The sequence below is a fragment of the Pipistrellus hanaki genome (genome assembly GCF_964339955.1).
Source record: "Pipistrellus hanaki genome assembly, chromosome: 3".
NCBI lineage: Eukaryota > Metazoa > Chordata > Mammalia > Chiroptera > Vespertilionidae > Pipistrellus > Pipistrellus hanaki.
The window spans coordinates 174,562,945-174,584,407 of NC_140505.1; the positions used below are offsets into that span (position 1 = coordinate 174,562,945).

The 21,463-nt window shown below is 37.2% G+C and overlaps 1 protein-coding gene across 3 annotated transcripts in view; it reads left to right on the forward strand.

The window, feature by feature from the left end:
• The window catches only part of APAF1 (apoptotic peptidase activating factor 1), a 72,782-nt gene that overhangs the window by 11,761 nt on the left and 39,558 nt on the right, over positions 1–21,463 (forward strand). For all 3 annotated transcript variants that reach the window (XM_084876383.1, XM_084876385.1, XM_084876384.1), the window contains exons 6-15: positions 2,201–2,313; positions 2,412–2,543; positions 4,514–4,752; positions 5,107–5,274; positions 7,069–7,200; positions 11,535–11,648; positions 12,105–12,289; positions 14,463–14,589; positions 15,781–15,906; positions 18,273–18,404. In XM_084876383.1, the coding sequence (XP_084732509.1) occupies positions 2,201–2,313; positions 2,412–2,543; positions 4,514–4,752; positions 5,107–5,274; positions 7,069–7,200; positions 11,535–11,648; positions 12,105–12,289; positions 14,463–14,589; positions 15,781–15,906; positions 18,273–18,404 (1,468 nt within the window). The remainder of the gene's footprint in view (positions 1–2,200; positions 2,314–2,411; positions 2,544–4,513; positions 4,753–5,106; positions 5,275–7,068; positions 7,201–11,534; positions 11,649–12,104; positions 12,290–14,462; positions 14,590–15,780; positions 15,907–18,272; positions 18,405–21,463) is intronic.

Consider the following 21,463-nt stretch of genomic DNA (forward strand, 5'->3'; position numbering starts at 1 on the left):
CAACAAATCCTCCTATATAATAAAGCCTAATATGCTAAGTGTCTGGCTGTTCATTCAATCAATCAAAGTGTAATATGCAAATGATATCTTAAGGATGCTCAACTGCTAGCTATGACGTGCACTGACACCAGGGGGCAGACAGTTGACCAGTTGACCAGTTGCTATGAAATGCACTGACCACCAGGGGGCAGATGCTCAGACCAGTAGGTTAGCTTGCTGCTGGGGTCTGACCAATCGGGATTGAGTGAAACAGTCCAGACAAGCCCTGGAGCCTTCCCACAGTTTCTCCCTGGCTGGCCAACCTCCTGCGTCTCTCCCTGGCCCTGATCATGCACCCTGATTGTGCACTGGTGGGGTCCCTTGGCCTGGCCTGTGCCCTCTCACAACCTGGGACCCCTCGTGGGATGTTGGAGAGCAGGTTTTGGCCTGATTCCGCAGGCCAGGCCGAGGGACCCCACTGATGCATGAATTTGTGCACTGGGCCTCTAGTACCAATATAATTATGTGCTAGGCACTGTTACCAGCTACTTCAGTTTTCACTAAGCCAGAAGGGAGATAGCAGCTTAGTTGCTGTTTGTGTGGAGGGTATAGCCGGAGATTCAGTCAATAGTTTAATTTCCAAGATCTAGTGGCATTCCTTTCATTTGCTCATTTAAGTAGCACTGAGTGTTGTGCCTGGGTCAGTGCTGCAAGATCAGAGATGAGTAAAGCATTCCTTGGGAGTGTAATAGTAAATTGGGTAAGAATTAAGTGATGGCACGGATTCACTTGATGTAGTACATACACTGTCTTATGTAACAGTTGCTGAGTATGGCAGTGATTCTCAAATTGGTAAGCGGATTAATATCAGGGTATAAGATGAGAGGATTAATTTTTGGAAAAAGCTTCTAGATGATTATGATGGCTACTCATTAGAGGGAAGCTTTCTTTTCTCTGGATTTTTTTCCTCCAGTTCCTTCTATTATCTCCCTTTCCCCTTAATAGTCACTGGTATCTATTCTTCTGGAGAAAATAGAATTGAGACCACTAACCGTTTCTCTTTTTCTTGGTCAGTAACTTCTTCCTAATCCCATTTTCCTTTGCAAAATGAAAGTGATTTGTGTTTAGGAAAACATTATAATTACTGTCAGATGTATCGGGCATGGCTTATAACGCCAGTCATTTTGTTTTTCTCATAGCATTATTTTGGTTTATTCTTCTGTAATTTCCCAACCGGTGTATGTACTTTTTTTGTAGTGTTCAGAAGTAGTGTGCCATTCAGATAAAAATACTGTATGTAATTATGCTATCAGGTTTTAGTGGTATTTTTTCTCATTTGTTCTGGTGAGTTTAAAAAAGTTTTTGGAGAGCCCAGGCAGGAATTGACAGAGAGGTTCTTTGTCATTATGAACTGATGAAAAACACCCCACTAGTGAACCAAATGAACAATAATTTTGCTAGTGTATTCTATTAGATTGGGACATGTGAAATTGCTGGTTTTGTAGGTTAAAAAAAAAAAAGGTTAAAAATCATCATTGTTCTATGATTAATTCTAGTGCTAACCTGAGCCCAGTTGCCATTTGGTTTTGGTGCTTAAAGACTGAATTGGAAACATCCCATTACGTGGATAGTTCTTTTTAGGCACTGATTTCTAATACTTACAACCTTCTTTTTAGAGGTCCCTTAACTTTATTTATTTATTTTTTATTTTTTAAAATATATTTTTATTGATTTTGTACAGACAGGAAGGGAGAGAGATAGAGAGTTAGAAACATCGATGAGAGAGAGTCATCAATCAGCTGCCTCTTGCACACCCCCTACTGGGGAGATGCCCGCAACCAAGGTACATACCCTTGACTGGAATCGAACCCGGGACCTTTCAGTCCCCAAGCCGACGCTCTATCCATTGAGCCAAACCGGTCTTGGCTAGAGGTCCTTTAACTTTAATATGCCTTGAAGGTGGGAGGAAGGGGCAGGTTCAAAATTTTTTTCTTTATTTGAATTAATACGTGAATGGGCAAAAGTATTGGTTTATTTTCGTATGGAAAATAATACAATAATTAATAAATAATAATACAAGAATAGATGTTCTCACAACTGTAAACCTACTTTTGGCCTATCCCTTTATTGTGAAAGGGATATGGCAGTAGTGGCATTCTCTTTTTTTAAAAGAAGCTTAAAATAAATGTCATTAGTGACTCAATACAGTTCTTTTAATTAGGTCTCTGTTGATCTTGGATGATGTTTGGGATCCTTGGGTATTGAAAGCTTTTGACAATCAGTGTCAGATTCTTCTTACAACCAGAGACAAGAGTGTTACAGATTCAGTAATGGGTAAGGATTATTTAGTTTTTACTACCTTTATGTTTTAATTCAATTGCATTTCAATATGTGGCACACCAAATTACTTACTATACCTTGTGATTTTGCAGGTCCTAAATATGTAGTCTCTGTGGAGAGTGGCTTAGGAAAAGAAAAGGGACTTGAAATTTTATCCCTTTTTGTTAATATGAAGAAAGCAGATTTGCCAGAAGAAGCCCATAGTATTATAAAAGAATGTAAAGGTATTTATTTTGTATCTGAGGGGGTTATAGAGATGTTAATTTACTCTGTTGTGTAAATTAAGTTAATGAATATGACAATTTAGCACTGTAACTTCCATAAACTTGACTAGAATATTTGGTATTTTAGATTCTTCTCTGATACCCTAAATGTATAATAACCCTAAATGTCATGATATTTTGGTATTCATTAATTTATTCATTCATTAAAATAATATTAAGTGAACACTTGCAGCGTCTATAATTATAAAAGTGTAATATGCTAATTAGACTGGATGAAGCTGGGGCTGTGAGGGAAGCCCGTGTCCCGGATGCCTGCTGGTGGCTGGAGGGAAGTGTGGGTCCCGGGTGTCAGAGGGAAGCCCGGGTCCTGGTTGCTAGAGGGAGGTCAGTGCTGGCAGCTGGGGGAAGGAAGGCCTACTAGTGCATGAATTTCATGCATCGGGCTCCTAGTCTTAGCATAAAGATGTGATCTCTGCTGTCAAATAACAAAAATATAGTGAGAGCTTAAAATCCTTTTGGTTGGGATTTTATAAAAATAGTATTCTAATTTGAAGGTAAAAACTGGTTTTGTCTTCTTGATTTATGTTTTTTAATAGTGAAGTTAACTTTTTTACTTACCTATTGAATTTTTGCATTTTAATAAGTTATTCTTGACTAACTTTTCTTTTGTGATATAAGTATTTTTTATTGACTTTTAGGTACTCTACTGAAGCTATTAGCTTTTTATCATGTTCTCCTCCCCCCAAAACAAAATATTTTCTCTAGTTTTTTGTCTACCTTTAAAAAAAAAATATATATATATATATATATATATATATTTATTGATTTTGTACAGAGAGGAAGGGAGAAAGATAGAGAGTTAGAAACATCGATGAGAGAGAGTCATCAATCAGCTGCCTCTTGCACACCCCCTACTGGGGGTATGCCTGCAACCAAGGTACATGCCCTTGACCGGAATCGAACCAGGGACCCTTCAGTCCCCAAGCTGACGCTCTATCCATTGAGCCAAACCGGTTTCAGCTTTTTTTGTCTACCTTTTAATCTCATTTGTAGTCTTTTTCAAATGCAAAACTTCAAACTTAAAAAAAATCCTTATCCGAGGATATGTTTTATGGATTTGAGAGAAAGAGAGAGAGAAAGAGAGAGAGAGAGAGAGAGAGAGAGAGAGAGAGAGAGAGGAACAAACATTGATTAGTTGCTCTGGCATGCACCCTGACTGGTATGTGCCCTGACTGGGAATCAAACCCATAATCTTTTGGTGTACAAGATGATGCTCCAGCCAATTGAGCCACCCAGAGAAATTTATGTAGTCAGATCTATCAGCATTGAAGATTACTTTTTCCATTGTTGTTAATGCATAGAAATACTTTCTTATTTTTCTTTTTGCCATTATAATAGATACTTGGTTTGAAGTTAATTGACTTTAAAAAAAAATCTTAAACTTAGAAAAAAGTACTTGATTTTTTATAATTATAAAGCTGATGCATATTCATTTTGAAACTGTGTGAATCTATAAAGAAAAATAAAAACTATTAATAATCTGATAATTATTAGTGTAATGAAAGTATTTTTACCAGTCTTTTAGGACATACAACTTCGGGAAAAAAAAATCAAGATTATGATGTGGTATACATCATATAAAATATTGTCCTTTTTATATAACAAATCTTGAGGATTTTACAATGCCATTAAATATATTTTGAAAAAAATTTACTAGTGACATATGCTTTAATTCAGTCATTTCTGTTATTAAGGTTTTTCATTATCTTAAGTAATTCTGTGATGAATATGCTTAAATGAAATATTTATTATTTCTAATAACTTCCTTACAACAAATACCTAAAATGAATCTAAGAGTTAAAAATACTTTAAGGCTTTGGATAACATGCAGCAATAAATTAATTCTTAACTTAGTGGTGATTCTGAAACGAGATGGTATTAATACAGTGACTTTTTTTTTTTTTTTTTAGGTTCTCCTCTTGTAGTGTCTTTAATTGGTGCACTTTTACGTGATTTTCCCAAACGCTGGGAGTACTACCTCAGGCAACTCCAGAATAAGCAATTTAAGAGAATAAGGAAATCTTCATCTTATGATTATGAGGCTCTGGATGAAGCCATGTCCATAAGTGTTGACATGCTCAGAGAAGACATCAAAAGTTATTACACAGATCTTTCCATCTTTCAGAAGGATGTTAAGGTGCCTACAAAGGTAATAAAAGGATCAAGAATTTGCATCGCTGGGTATTTATGGCATGCAACCTTGGATGTAGTACCAAGGATATTGTTACAGAGGCTACTGGAAAGATAAGACCCGCATGATGGAGGTGGTGGGTTGGAAGGTTCAGTCTCCTTGAAGGGCCCGATGTTGAACTGGGATGGGTTACCTAATTTTCAGTGGTTCTAGTGAAACTGGAGAAACAGCCGGCTTCTTTCTCTTTCCTATCTTGAGGAATGGTTGAGCTTCTTATGAAATAGAGAGATTCTTCTTCAGGGCTTTGAGATGTGATTTCTGTGTGTGTTTATACCTTGTCTATAGTCCTGCTCATTGTATTTTGATTCCTAGGTGCTATGTGTTCTCTGGGACATGGAGACTGAAGAGGTTGAAGACATACTGCAAGAATTTGTTAATAAGTCTCTATTATTCTGTGATCGGAATGGCAAATCATTTTGTTACTACTTGCATGATCTTCAAGTAGATTTCCTTACAGAGCAGAACCGCAGCCAGCTTCAGGTACTTGCACCTCTGTATGCTCTTTTTTTAACTTTTTATTTTGAAATATTTTTTTGATTTTTATTATTTTTTAAAATAATTCTTTATTGTTGAATATTTTGAAGTAATTTTAGACACAGAAAAGTTACAAAGTAGTACAGAGATTTTGTGCACATACCTTCAGCTAGTTCCTCCCAAAATTAATACCTTTATGTCACTATAATGTTACTAATTCACGGAGTTTGTCTTTTGCCAGCTTTCCCACTAATGTCTTATTTTGTGGTCCAGATCCAATTCAGGATCCCATATTGCATTAAATTGTCATGTTGCCTTAGTTTCTTCACATCTATGAAAATTCCTCAGCTTTATCTTCCATGGTCACTTTTGAGGAGTCTAGCTAGTTTTTTAAAAAAATTATCTTTACTAATATTGTTGAAAGTATTACAGATGTCTCCCTTTTATCCCCCATTGACATCTCCCGCCACCACTTCTACCTCCTTCCCAAGCCTTCACCATACCTATAGTTATTTTGCATACTAGAGGTCTGGTGCATGCACTGGAGGTGGGGGTCCCCTGGCCTCGTTTACCTGTTCTCACAGTCCAAGAGCCCTCAGGGGTGGGAGGCGACCTGGTGATCAGGGAAAGGTAATGCCCATCACACCTCTGCTGCTGCCACTGCTGGCAGCGCAAGCCTAGGCTGGCCCTGGTTACCTGAGCCTCAGGTGGCTCTGGGCATCTGGGCAGCTGCCATCTGGGGTTTGCCTGTGCCTCGGGCCAGCCCTGGGCGCCTGGGGGGCTGAGGGGACTGGGAGACTCCCGAGGCAGGCGCGCGGAGTGGCAGGGCCTGCCTAGGACTGGGCTTGGCCTTGTCACGTGCCTGCTGCCCTTGTGGGGCTGAGGGGACTGGGTGCTGCCATCTTGTGGCTGTGGGTGCCACCATCATTGAGGGTGGAACAGTCAATTAGCATATTTCCTCATTGGCTATGGGCGCTGCCATATTTGTGATGGTATGGGTCAATTAGCATATTCCCTCTTTATTAGATAGGATTGTGTCCTTCTCAGTGAATCATATCAGGATGTTGATACATCTTATTATCAGTGATGTTACTATTGATCACTTCATTAAACTAGTATCCACCAGTGTCTCCACTGTTAAAGTTGCTGTTTTTTCTTTTTGTAATTAATAAGTATCTTATGGAAATATTTTCTGTCTTTTCTTAAATAGCTTTGGAAGCTGATGTTAGTGTAATGTTTAGCTCACTGATTCGGCCCTCTGCTTCTTCTGGTCTACTTTTAATGCTTTCTATTGAGTTCTTTATAGTAGCGATGTCATTTTTCATTTCTTCTTGGTTCATCTTCATTTCCTCTTGGTTCTTACTCATATTGTCAAATTTGTCTTCCATCCTTTTTAGCTATCTTATGATCATTACTCTGAATTCTTGCTCTGGTAGGTTGCTTGCCTCTAACTCGTTTACTTCCTTTCCTGGTGATGCCTGCTTTTCTTTCATATGTGGGCTGTTTCTTTGTCTCCCCATGATCTCTCTTTTCAGGATGTCTGGTTATGTAGTTCCCTCTCTCCTTTTCGCCATACAGTGGTGCGCTCCTTTGAGTCCATGTGTTCGCGCTGCCTGGGACCAGCTTTCTGGGGCTCACAGCTGCTTGGTGGTCGCTGCGGCTGTGGATATTCAGGCCTCTGACAAGATCCACTTTTCCTTTAAAGATGGCGAGATTTCCCCGTCCAAACCCGTAGGTCTAGTGTAATGTTTAGGATATGAAATTGTTTCTGTCCTCTGAAATGTTTCCTTTGTGTTTCAGGATCTACATAAGAAGATAATCACGCAGTTCCAGAGACATCACCAGCTACACACTCTTTCACCAGATCAGGAGGACTGCATGTACTGGTACAATTTCCTGGCCTATCATATGGCCAATGCCAATATGCACAAAGTAAGAAGACCGACTTAAAAATTATTTTCTTTCATCTCACTTTTACTTAGTCCTGTGTTTAGAATTTTTTAATTTATAAAAATAGAATTATAGACTATGTAAGTATTTTTGTTTTTGCTGCTATTTTTACTTGCAGTGATTTTTTTTTTAAAGGTACCTTAGTAAGTGCAGTAAATGAACCACCTGAAAATTCACTTTCTTCTTACCAGTAGCTTGTCTTAAGAGGCAGTATGAACTTGTTTTTAAGGTTTGAGAAGGAACGGAGGGTGGCGAAGTATATCCATTCATTCAAAAAATATTTATTAGGTGTGGCTTGGTTGCTGAGCTTCAATCTGTTAACCAGGAGGTAACAATTTGATTTGTGGTCAGGGCACATGCCTGGGTTGCAGGCTCTATCCCCAAGTAGGGGACGTGCAGGGTGTTGATGATTCTCTCTCATCATTGATGTTTCTATCTCCCTTCCTCTCTGAAATCAATAAAAATATTAACAAATATTTATTAAATGCCTGCCATATACTGTTATTGTTATTCACTGTGAGGCTATGCTCCAGAGTCCCTCCTGTCATTGAGCTTACATTCTTGGGGAGATTTGTTCTTTATGGACAAATAAACGTATACTATGTCAGGGAGCAGTAAGTGCTCAGAAGAAGAAAAAAGCATGAAGGAGAAAGAAAGTGATGATATAAGGGTAGAATCTTCATCATTTTTAAAAAAATATATATTTTATTGATTTTTCACAGAGAGGAAGAGAGAGGGATAGAGAGTTAGAAACATCGATGCGAGAGAATCATCGATCAGCTGCCTCTTGCACACCCCCTAGTGGGGATGTGCCCGCAACCAAGGTACATGCCCTTGACCAGAATTGAACCCGGGACCTTTCAGTCCGCAGGCCAACGCTCTATCCACTGAGTGAAACCAGTCCCGGCGAATCTTCATCATTTACTGATGGATTTGATAGGCATTATAAGAGAAGAGTCAAAGATGACTCCAAGGTTGTGCAGGGGAAGGATTAGAGTTGCCATGGACGGAGATGGCGATGCTTGTGGATAGAACAAGTATTTTTGGGGGTGGAGTGAAGGTTAAGAACTCATTTTGAGTATATTATGTCTGATACTCATGAAGACATCTAATTGGAAATGTTAACCATGTAGTTGGATGTATGAATCTAAGTTTCTGGGGAAGATTATGGACTAAAGATAACATTTGGGAACCATTAACACATAGATAGTATTTGAAGTCAATTACCAGCTAACTATTAAAAATGTTAACATTTTGGAAAACTTTGAGTAATTTTTCTTTTCTTTCTTTTATTTTTTTTGTTTAATCCTCACCTGAGGATATTTTTTCCATTGATTTTTTTTTCTTTTTTCTTTTGAGAGTGGAAGGGAGGAAGGTAGTGAGGAGAAAGAGAAAGAGAAACATTGATGTGAGAGACACACATCAATTGGTTGCCTCCCATACATGCCCTGAGCAGGGTAGGGATCAAACCTGCAATCCAGGTACATGCCCTTGACTGGGAATCAAACCTGAGACCCTTTGGTGCTCAGGCCAATGCTCTAACCACGGAACACACTAGCCAAGGTGAGTTATTTTTCTATGCTTAGGTACATTAGTCTGGTGGTTGGTTTTTTTTTTTTTTTTTGTCATCTTCCCCGAGGATATTTTTCCATTGATTTTGAGAGAGAGAGAGAGAGAGAGAGAGAGAGAGAGAGAGAGAGAGAGAGAGAGAGAAATATAAGAGAGACACATCAATTGGTTGCCTCCCACACACTCCCTGACCAAGGCCTGGGATCGAGCCTGCAACCAAGGTATGTGCCCTTGACTGGAATTGAACCCGGGATCCTTCATTCCATGGGCCAATGCTCTGTTCTCTGAGCCAAATCAGCTGGGGCATAGTGTTTTTTTTTTTTTTTTTTTTTTTTTTTTTTTTTTTTTTTTTAAGGTATTCCAATAACTAGCAGTGGCCTAATTTACCTAACCAAACTGTAATTGTTAAACATTTAGGTTGTTTTCAGTTTTTTGCCTTTATGATGCTGTAATGAATATTCTGTCTTTGCACCTATATTATTTCCTTTGAAAATTCTTTGAAGTGGAATTTATAGGTTCAGGTATTTTAAAAAAATACACTTTAAAATTTGTTTTATTGATTCCAGAAAGGAAGAGAGATAGGGAGAGAGAGAGAAAAATCAGTGATGAGAGAGAATCCTCATTCTGCATCCTGTATAACCCCCACTGGTGATTAAGCCAGCAACCCAGACATGTGCCCTGACTGGAGGTCACTGGTTCATAGGTTAATGCTCAACCATCGGCTGGGCTATCTTATGTTTTATTTTCTACTTAATATATTATGTGATCATCTTTTTATGTCAATTTATATATAGCGACATAATTTTTAAATCTGCATACTATTTCATTGTGTAGCTAAATTATGATTAGCCAGTTGATCAATTAGCTTGTGTAAGCATACTCATCTGATTATTATCTCAACACACATATTTATAAGTGTAATTTGTGGGTCAGTTTCAATTTTAATACAGATTGCCAAACTATCCTCTAGAGAAGGGTTGCTTTGACTGACATCACTACCAATAGTGTAAGACAGTGTTCATTTCCTCTGATTACAGCTGATATTCTTTTTAAAAAAAAATATATATTTTATTGATTTTCTACAGAGAGGAAGAGAGAGGGCTAGAGAGTTAGAAACATTGATGAGAGAGAAACATTGATCAACTGCCTCCTGCACACCCCCTACTGGGGATGTGCCTGCAACCAAGGTACATGCCCTTGACTGGAATCGAACCTGGGACCTTTCAGTCCGCGGGCTGACACTCTATCCACTGAGCCAAACCTGTTTCAGCTACAGCTGATATTCTTATCATTTCTGTTAGTCTTTAGAAATCTGATATTAAAAAATAGTTTGTGATGGGTAAGTCTTACACAGGCAGCCCAACACTGAAGTTTTCACCAACTTAGATCCTGTTTCAACGATTTTTCAAAGAAGACACAATGAAAAGAATTCTTTAAAAAGTCTTTATCTTTTAAAATTGATTAAAATGGTACCAATGTTCCCATCCAAGATTAAAGTGAGTTTAGAGGTAGAGGACTAAGTAATGACTTTGTAATTAAGTATGTGCACAGAGAGTTTAGATAACATGTTATTTTATCATCGAAATACTTTAGGTTGAATTTGTCCTAGCCTTTATCCTTGCTCATGTAAATAACTGCCTATGAGCCATGAAAGGTAAATAGAATTAGCTACTGCTTAAGATAAATTATATTCCATGGAAGCAATGGTAATGGTTAAATATGGAGATAGGATAAATAACAGCTAAAATTTACTAAGTATGATATTTACTGTGCACCAGGATTTGTTCCAAGCATTTAACACATACTAACTCATTTAAAGTTTTATCACACCCTTTGAGATAGGGCTACCAGTATCTCCATTTACAAAATGAAGAAACTAAGGTTCCAGCCTGGTGGTGGCGGGAAAAAAATTTGTGCTTTTTGTTTTGTGAATTGCTTCTCATCCATTGCCTTTACCTATTTTTTATATTGGGGTGTTTATCTTTTCTTTTCGTTTTCAAAAAAAATATAGTTTATTGATGCTTTACACAGAGGAAGTGGGAGGGATAGAGAGTTAGAAACATAGATGAGGGAGCAATATCAATCAGCTGCCTCCTGCATACCTCCTAATGGGGACGTGCTCGCAACCAAGGTACATGCCCTTGACCAGAATTGAACCTGGGACCTTTCAGTCCGAAGGCCGATGCTCTATCCACTGAGCCAAACCTGTAAAGGCTATTTTTTTTCTTATTTTTAAAGAATTTTCTATAAAACTGAATGAGTAGTCATTTTTATCCTATCAATACTATCATCTATCATACCTGCTATAAAAATGTTTTCCTGGTTTATTTTTTGTCTTCAAATTTATTTATATTGTTTTCTACTATATTGAAGATTTGAGTTTTTATATTATTAAATGCACCATTTTTTCTTTTTTGTAGTGTACTTTGGTGTCATGCCTGCAAACATTTTCTTTACCGCAGGTTTATAGAAATATTTACCTGTTTGTTCTAGTATTTTCTGAAGTTTTCTATTTTCTATTTAAGTCTTCAATCCAACTAAAATTTATTTTGAGTTAGGGTGTGAGGTTCATTTTATGTTTCTTACGAACTATTTATGTGTTCCTTTCCAATAGTTTCTTTTTTGCCCTTAAATTTGAGTGTCTGCTAGGTTTCTCTCAGTAGTGCTAGGATAACGATGGTAGATTTAAAATTCTCTGATTTCTTTAACAGGGCCCCTGATCTTATTATTTATTTATTTTTTGAAAGGAACTTTGTGCTTTAATGTTTTCCCTGGATTGGATTAAAGCAAAAACGGAGCTTGTAGGCCCTGCTCATCTGATCCATGAATTTGTGGAATACAGGGATATACTGGATGAGAAGGTATTTATCCATTCAAAAAATAAGTCCTGAAAGGACATGCTTGTTCTGACATTTAACTCTAGGGTTTAATAACGGGGACGAGCAGAATAGAAAGGGACGAAGAGAGATAATTTTCTTATTTTGACCTTTGATTAGTTTAATTATTTTGCTTCCTAGCCTATTGGGAATGTGAATAGGATTGAGTTTTGAAATTTGAAGAAGTAAAGTGTTAAGTGTTTTGTTTTTTTTTTTTTAAAGACTGTATTAAGAAAGTAGTACTTTGATAATGAGATATTTATCCCAAGTTTAAAAGTTTATCCTATGTTTAAAAGTCTATATTTGTTACCCAAGTGGTTGGTTATTCAATTTTAGCTCACACAGAGAATATGTCATTTAAGCCTTTAAAGTGATGAGATCACAGAAACAGAAAAATGTTGGCTCTGGTTATGCTTCTAAGAGATTTTAGTTTGTTCATAGGATTATGCAGTCTGTGAAAATTTCCAGGAGTTTTTATCTTTAAATGGACATCTTCTTGGACGACAACCATTTCCTAGTATTGTACAGCTGGGTCTCTGTGAGCCGGAAACTTCAGAAGTGTATCAGCAAGCTAAGCTGCAGGCCAAGCAGGAGGTCGATAACGGAGTGCTTTACCTGGAGTGGATGTAAGTAGGTTAGGAGAGACCAAAGGAAGCAGCGTGCTAATTATGTCCTTATTTTTTCAGGTAGTGAATAAGTTCACTCCAGGAAGATTTAACTGCAGTTCTTCAGAAAAGGCTGGAACTTTTAATAAGCATTCTTACTTATTGAAAAGTGTTAGAGAAGTAAGCATAGGAGAAAAGTACATGTTCAAAGAGTCCATAGAAATAATTGTTTGCCTGTATGGCAGTTTGATAAGTCATTCTAAATATTAACACCAACCTAAACCGGTTTGGCTCAGTGGATAGAGCGTTGGCCTGCTGACTAAAAGGTTCCAGGTTCAATTCCGGTCACGGGCATGTACCTTTATTGCGGGCACAACCAAGGTGGGGGGTGTGCAAGAGGCAGCTGATCAATGATTCTCTCTCATCGATGTTTCTAACTCTCTATCCCTCTCTCTTCTTCTCTGTAAAAAAAATCAATGAAATATATTTTAAAAAAATATTAACACCAAATGCTTTATTTAGTGTAATATAATAAGTAGTGAAGAACATGGGCTTTGAAGCCACAAACCTATTTTGAGTCTCATTTCTAAAATCACAGTTTTGTGATTTTTGAACAATAAGTAAAATGGAGATAACAGTGCTTTGAGGTAAGTACTATTTTTGTGATTAAATGAGATATTGGATATTAAATGATTAGCACTTTGTCTTGTACTTAGTCCTTATTAAACTTTCCCTGGACCATGATTCTTCTAACTTCAGAAAGAGGCTATTTCATTTTGCTCTTTATCAATTAGTAATCTTAATCTTATCAATTAGTTAAAGGAAAGCTAAACTATCACCTTTTTCATGCCTGTAATATACATAGGCTCACATGTTATTCATTTTATCTTCAGAACCACCTTATAAGGTTCTCGTAAATATCATTTGCCCTATTTTGCAAATGAGAAAACTAAGGGACAGAGAGGTTGAGACTTGATTAGGTTTGTGTGACTTGCTGAGGTTGGGGGGAGAGGGGGTGGAAAAAGAGAGAGAGAGAGACAGAGAGACAGAGAGACATTGATGTGAAAGACAGAAATATTGATGTGAAAGAGAAACACATCAATTGGTTGACTCCCTCATGAGTCTCAACCAGGGCCAGGGATTGAGCCCGAAACTGAAGTACATGCCCTTGACCGGAATTGAACCAGGAACCCTTCTATCCATTGAACCAAACTGGCTAGGGCCAACTTTGACTTTTAAATTAAGCACGAAACCATTTAACATATATTCTTTTTAAAAATATATATTTTATTGATTTTTTACAGAGAGGAAGAGAGAGGGATAGAGCGTTAGAAACACTGTTGAGAGAGAATCATCGATCAGCTGCCTCTTGCACACCCTCTACTGGGGATGTGCCCGCAACCAAGGTACATGCTCTTGACCAGAATCGAACCTGGGACCCTTCAGTCCGCAGGTCGCGCTCTATCCACTGAGCCAAACCTGTTTTGGCTAACATATATTCTTATATCCAAAGTCACTGACAGAAAAATCCTGACTGTTCTGATACTTTTCTCATTTTAAGTATATGTTATATTCCTTTACACTTTTGTTCTTTATTTTTATTTATTTGTTCCTTTACCCTTTAGCCCATGAAAAATAATATAATATTTATACCTGTGGGATAGTTAGTATTCAGTAGATTAAGATACACAGAAGGTAACATTACTTTATTTACTTTTTCTCTATATCTGAATAATTTACTTAGAGAAGAGTGGTTTTAGAGTACATCATCATAATGGCAGGTGTAGTGTCATGCTTTAGTTAGGAAATGAGCTTCATTTTGCCATCCTTTCCTTTTAAAAAACAGGGAGGTTTTCTTTTAGAGGGAATCCTTACATAATTTTTTCTCTGCACATGTTATTATTATTAAAGCATCAAAGGAAAATAGAAGGTGATGCGTATCTGATTAACTAGATTTCTTCCAACTCAGTGACATTTGTAACACGACAGGTTGCTTGATATAGGGTGGCAATTCTCTTAAAATGCCAAGTTTGTTATATTATGCTTTTTTCCTTCAGGTGACCTTCTACCATTTACATGTTGGAAATTTAATTTTAAGAATTTTGTATTTTGGGGACTATAAGCTAAAAGACAGTTTATTACTGAAATTTATACTCACTTGTTGGGTTTCTGTTCTTTTTCCCCTTGTATTTAGAAACAAAAAGAACATCAAGAATCTCTCTCGCTTAGTTGTCCGCCCCCATACAGATGCTGTTTACCATGCTTGCTTTTCTGAGGATGGCCACAGAATAGCTTCTTGTGGACCTGATAAAACCTTACAGGTAAAACATGTCTCTTGAGAAAAATGGAAAAGGGCATGTATCCAAAACTATATATATTAAAATATATTTAAGTCCTAAAAGTCAAGTAAATTGCACATAGAAATAGAGAAACTGAATCTCTTGAACATTTTATAAAAGCTTTCTCTATGTCTAGTGATTTTAAAGATATGTTAGTGTGGTTTTTGTTTTGCTTTCCATAATCCTAAACTTGCCAAGTGACATAGAGGTGGCTTTTACCCTGCCCATTAGTTGTCTTCACCCATGTGCCAGCTAAAGATAATGAGGAATTGATAATCGTTGAAAGACATACGACTTTCTAGCAGAGTGAGCAGAGCTCTGACTGAAATACAATGATTAAGTAGAATACCTATTTTATCACCAGGTCAGGCATAGATTTCTGGCGATAAATGGAATTGGCTAGGTTGTTTCCTAAGGTGCCTGAAGGAATTTCCTTTAAGTTCTCATTTGTTTTCAGAAAATATGAGTTCTTTACTTTAAACTTGTGCTCTGACTTTTTTTTTTTTTTTAAATATATTTTATTGATTTTACATAGAGAGGAATTGAGAGGGACAGAGAATTAGAAACGTCGATGAGAGAAAAACATCGACCAGCTGCCTCTTGCACACTCCCACTGGGGATGTGCCCGCAACCAAGGTACATGCCCTTGACAGGAATTGAACCCAGGACCTTTCAGTCCGCAGACCGATGTTCTATCCACTGAGCCAAACCAGTCCCGGGGCTAACTTTTGATTTTGAAGGAATCAGAATTAAATTAGTTAAAACTTTCATAATTATGATAGCTTTAGTCTTTGCAAGATTATTTCTATAACTCTTATTTCTATTCCTGTGTGTGCTTTATTACTAATTTTGTCTTTTGAGCCCCGGAAAGAAATTATATTGCAAGAAATATTTTATATTTGCTTGTTAAGAATTTGTGAGACTATTCTCAAGAACTGAAGCTATACTCTGCTAGCTCTTTTTATTAATATTACAAACATTTAACAATGGATAGTTATCTATTTTAGAGCATATAGATTCAACACAAATTCTGATTTTTGGGTTGATTTTGCCACGGTTCATTTTTGTTGCAAAATAACAATGATTAAGGTCTTTTCAGGAAAGATTTTTATTAAATAATGGTTCATGGTTAAGTGATACATAATAAAAACAATTTTGTTGTTGCTTGTGCAGGTGTTCAAAGCTGAAACAGGAGAGAAACTTCTAGAAATCAAGGCTCATGAAGATGAAGTACTTTGCTGTGCATTTTCAACAGATGACAAATTTATAGCAACCTGCTCAGCGGATAAAAAAGTGAAGGTAAGGAAACATTTTCCTCTTCAGTTGTAATCACCACAGAATTCATTCCTATCCCCCCCCCTCCCCCCCATAACAGAGGGACTAGGATAAGAAAGGTTAAAGGACTCCTTCTTGCCTGTTGATCTGCTAACTTGAGGTAAATTAGTTTTATCCATTGTAAGTTAACTCTCTCTGAAAAACCTCTATATTTAAGTCCCAGCAAAGATATCTAGGCTGATCAGTCTGAGATATTTATCAGGCAGCTGAGAAAAAGAGTTACAAATTAATAAGTTTGTCTGCCATTTATTAACTGGTCTGTGGGATAAATATCATTTTAAATCTTGCTTACCATGCTTGCAATTCTGAGGATGGTCACAGAATAGTTTCTTGCGGAGCTGATAAAACCTTACAGGTAAAATATGTCTCATGAGAAAAATTGAAAAGGGCACATACCCAATACTGTGCATATTAGAATATATTTAAATCCTAGAAGTCAAGTCTACTGTTACTGCACAAAATTACAATCTGAGATTGGATTCTTTTGTAATTTGTGAAATGCAACCCAGATTTTTTACCTTTATGAACTGGCTTATATTCTGTGCAAAACCAGATGGGTGAACAAATTAATAATTAGGTTAGTAGTCTAAAAAGTAAATAGAGAAAAATAAATAAATACAGGGTAATTTTTATCTTTGTTAATTTTTCTTTCTTGTTTCTTGTCCCTAAATTTGGCTTTTAGCTAGAGCATTTATGCAGAATATAAGATAAATTGAAGTCCAAGGGAATGTTTTACATGATAAGTGGAGGGGGAATTTCACTTGAGGCCTTTTTCAAAGGGTTGTGGAGTGCTGAATTTGGCTAGGTGGAGTGGACCTTAGGAGACTTGAGAACAATAGAATTGGCTTAGGAGTTTTCCTGGAGTTTCTGTCCACTTGAAGAAGGCTCTGAGTGTCCAGACTAAATTGAGATCTTGGAGAAATCTATTTCTTTCTTTTTTTCTTTCTTTCTTTCTTTCTTTCTTCCTTTCTTTCTTTCTTTGAGAAATCTATTTCTTTTTTTCTTTCTTTCTTTCTTTCTTTCTTTCTTTCTTTCTTTCTTTCTTTTAAAAAAAAATATATTTTATTGATTTTGTACAGAGAGGAAGGGAGAGAGATAGAAGGCTAGAAACATCGATGAGAGAGAGTCATCGATCAGCTGCCTCTTGCACACCCGCTACTAGGGATATGCCCGCAACCAAGGTACATGCCCTTGACCCGAATCGAACCCGGTCTATCCATTGAGCCAAACCGGTCTCGGCGAGAAATCTATTTCTTGATATATGGACTCTCTTAGGTGACTTTACAACCAACGAGTTAATTTACTCTGTACCCTTTACTCTAAGTCAGACTTGCAGTTGGCCCCTCTGAGCAGTTCCAAAGTCAAAGTTATAAGGAGTAAAAGGAAATAATACCGAGTTTCTCTTTTCTAAGAATTCAAAATTTAAAGCAAGAGACAGAAATTAAAAGAACTTCAAAATAAAGGAAACTCTCTGGACCTCTGGGGAGTGCTTTGATGAGATAAAAAGAAAATGCTTATGAGAGGGACATTAGTACCTCTGAGAAGTCAAAGCCCAGTGAAGAGTGATTAGGTAATTTATTTCACTTATTTATTGTTAGATGGAGTAGACATGTTTAGTTAGTCATCTTACATAGTAATTAGAATGATGATTTTTTTTATTGTGAACTCAACACTGCATTTTCTTAAATGATCAGTTTCATTCTATAACTTGCAAAGTAAGTATTGATCCTGTTTTTCAGATGAGTAAACAGGTTCAGAGGGAAATTATTTGCCTAAATTCATGGAGCCAGGGTTGGAAGCTAGGTTTCCCTCAGAATATACTGTCTATTTTTTTCACCCAGCCATCCGCCTATATTTACTTATCGGTATCTTGAGATCATATCCTTTTTCCCATTTGATACCATTCTAGTGGGACAGGTATACTTATTCCTTAAGAGGGAACTGAGATACAGGAAAATTAAGGACTTGCCCAGGGACACTTAAATTAAAATGATTTCATCATTCCCAGCGAAGTCCATTATTCCATTCGCATATAACACTTCCCTGCATGCTTTCATTCATATGACCGTCTAAAATCTTGCCCTTGAAGACTGTGATGTTTTGAGGAGATTCCAGTTATGCTATAGAAAGACACATGTATAGACTTGCAAAGTAAGCTTTTTATAAAACTATTTGACATGTTTTAGTGAAGTGGGAGGTGTTTATTAGCATCATCTACGCCCGAGAAAATGTGACAGAGTGGATAGCATCCATAAAGCAGTTCATATTTTATTTGCTTTATTTCAAAATAAAGAGGTAATGGTAAATTTTATTTTGAAAATTTTCTTTAGATTTGGAATTCTGTGACTGGGCAACTGGTACAAAGCTATGATGAGCACTCAGAGCAAGTCAACTGCTGCCACTTTACTCACAGCAGACATCACCTTCTCTTAGCCACCGGCTCAAGTGATTTCTTCCTCAAAGTAAGTGTGGATAATGAGAATTGTGTAGTACATTTGTAGACCTATCAGGACATCGCCTTTGACTTTCTTGTACATTTCAGGGCTCTTTTGGTTGCAGCGACACAGACTTTCATATTAGCTCACTCAACGGCAACAAAGAAGGTATTATTGGCTCATGTACTGGAAAGGCTAGAGGGAGCATGGCTTCAGGCACAGCTGATTCCAAATGCTTAAACTACGTCCTGAGGCTCTAACTCCCTGTCCATCTCTAGACTCGGCTTCTCTCTTTGTTGGTTCAGGCATGGTATCTCTGTGTGACAGGAAATAGAGCTATTCTCAGCTTGGCTTATATAGGTCTTACAGCTCATAATCACAGAGGAAGAGAAACTTGCTCTTTCCCAGATTCTGCATATTTAATTTTAGAGAAAGCTGTAGTTGACCTGGTTCCGGTTACATACGCATTGCTAAATAACCCTACTAGCCAGTAGGATGGAATCCTGAGATTGGCCAAGAGTCACAAGTTTAGTCATGTAGAAATTGGACAGATGAGGTAAAGTCAGCTCCTCTTGAGTTATAAGTGGGGTTTGATTCAAAAGAGAGGTTTTGTTGTCAGAAGAAGGGGGGGAAAAGTGCCTGTAGAGGAAAAAAAACAAAACAAAAAAGCAAAAAAACAACCCTCTAAAACCAAAATTAGATATTCATTTCACATTTTGCTAATGTTTATAATTACAAATTATAAAAGAGACTTATCTTTTCCCCCCACTTAAGTGGCATACTAAAGATAGCTAGATTAAATTTTCTTGGATCCCAGAAATGTCTGCTAACTTCTTTTGGATTCTTTTTTTGGTTTGGTTTATGCCCTTTCTTTGTAAATGTCACACCATTTTTGCATTGGGACATTGCATTTTTTGGTGAAGTGGGTAAAACATTTCAGTTTGAAAAACCTCATAGTCTCTGTGTTTTGACATTTAAATAAGCTATCTAAAAATTTTTATGAAAATATGGAAACATTTGTTGAAAACTGCCTCCTCCCCTTTTCAGGAAGTTGAACCTTTTTCTTTTTTTTCCTCCTAAAGAGAACTTAAAAAAAAAGATATACTTTTTAAAGAGTATATATTTTATTGATTTCAGAGAGGAAGAGAGGGACTGAGAGATAGAAACATCAATGATGAAAGTTAATCATTGACCGGCTGCCTCCTGCACGCCCCCTACTGGGGATTGAGCCTGCAACCTGGGCATGTGCCCTTGATCAGAATCAACCTGGGATCCTTCAGTCCGCAGGCCGACGTTCTATCCACTGAGCCACACCAGTAAGGGCCCAAAGAGAACTTTTATATAGAAGCTCAGTTTGTAGAAGAGATAAAACTCACTTTTCTTGTGTTGAGGTGGGGGTATGGGCCTGTATTTCTAGTCTCTCTTGTTCCTTCTTTTACTCTCCGCCCCCCTTAGTGCCTTTTCAGACATGTTTCTGGAGTCCCTGGGCCCTGCAGACACAAATTGAAAACACCAGATTGGATCAAAACAATATAGTAGCATAAAATTATCTTACAATTATAGATCACTTTTACTCAGTAAAGTTTATCCTATTGAGTAAACCACCATTAAAAGTAAGACTGTTGTACCATTTCAGAAAAGCTCTGCTCTATTTGAATGAACCCACTTCTAAAACTAGATGACTTTTGTAGTATATATGACTAATTTTGATGTTACTGTTAACATTTTGTAGGGTGAGGAAGCTTATATTTCCTCCATTTATTTTATTATTATTTTAAATATATTTTTATTGATTTCTGAGAGGAAGGGAGAGGGAGAGAGAGAAACAGCCATGATGACAAAGAATCATTGATCGGCTGCCTCCTGCCTCCTTGTCCCCCACTAGGGTTCAAGCCTGCAACATGGGCATGTGCCCTCACTGGGAATCAAACCATGACCTCCTGTTTCATAGGTCAACGCTCAACCACTGAGCCACACTGGCTGGGCTATTTATTATTTTTTTTAAAAAATACGTTTTTATTGATTTTAGAGAGAGGAATGGAGAGAGAAATATCAATGATGTGAGAGAATCATTGATCAGCTTCCTCTTGCATGCCCCCTACTGGAGATCAAGCTCGTAATCTGGGTATGTGCCTTGACCAAAGTCGAACCAGTGACCTCTTAGTGCATAAAACAATCAACTGAGCCACCCTGGCCTGGGCAATATATTTCCTTCTGTTAAATGTAGACAAAAATCTCTAAGATGTAGGAAGGGATTATTTGTAATCAAAAGTTTTAATTATGAACAAGTTTTACTGTAAGACCTGTCATACCACACTTGCATTATCCTAAGGGCTATTAGAACTCACTTCTTGTGATTCTTGAACTGAGAGAAGCCAATGAAAATATGTAAGTCTAAAGTTGCCCCCATGTAACTCGCTCCTCTGAGGAACTGGATTTACCTGATACTGGTTGGGATAAAGGAACCAAGCATGGAGATGACCATGATAAATAGGACTTACCTCACTTACTGATCATTTCCTAAGGATTTAAATTAATGTGGGGGATACTTGATTTACTCTTTTGAGTTTAGTCTAGTTAGCATAAATCACCAGAGATTATGATTGCCCCTTTATTTGCATTTTTAAATGCTTTTCAACCATACCCAAAAGGAGAGGAGATAATCATGAACTCCTCTGCTATCTACCATCTAGCTCCAACAATTGTGAACATTTTCCCAATCTTATTTTATTTTCCCACAAACCCCAATTTTTTTGGACTAGAGCATTTTTAGCAAATATTATCACATATTACCCTAAAATACTTCATGTACACATTTCCCCATTAGTCTCAAAACATATCTTTCTACCATGGGTTGATTGGGGTCAGAATCTGAAGTTCAGGTGGGCATTTGTTATTACGCCTCTTAAGTCTTGTTTATTCTATAAAAGTTCCCCTTCCCCTCTGCTTCTATTTTTTATGCCATTGATTGGCTACTAGAGAGAAATTGAGTCATTTGTCCTGTGGAATGTTTCACATGCTAGATTTGGTTGATCAATTCCGGAAGGTATTGTTAAATTTGTTCTTCTAACCCCTTATTTTTCCTG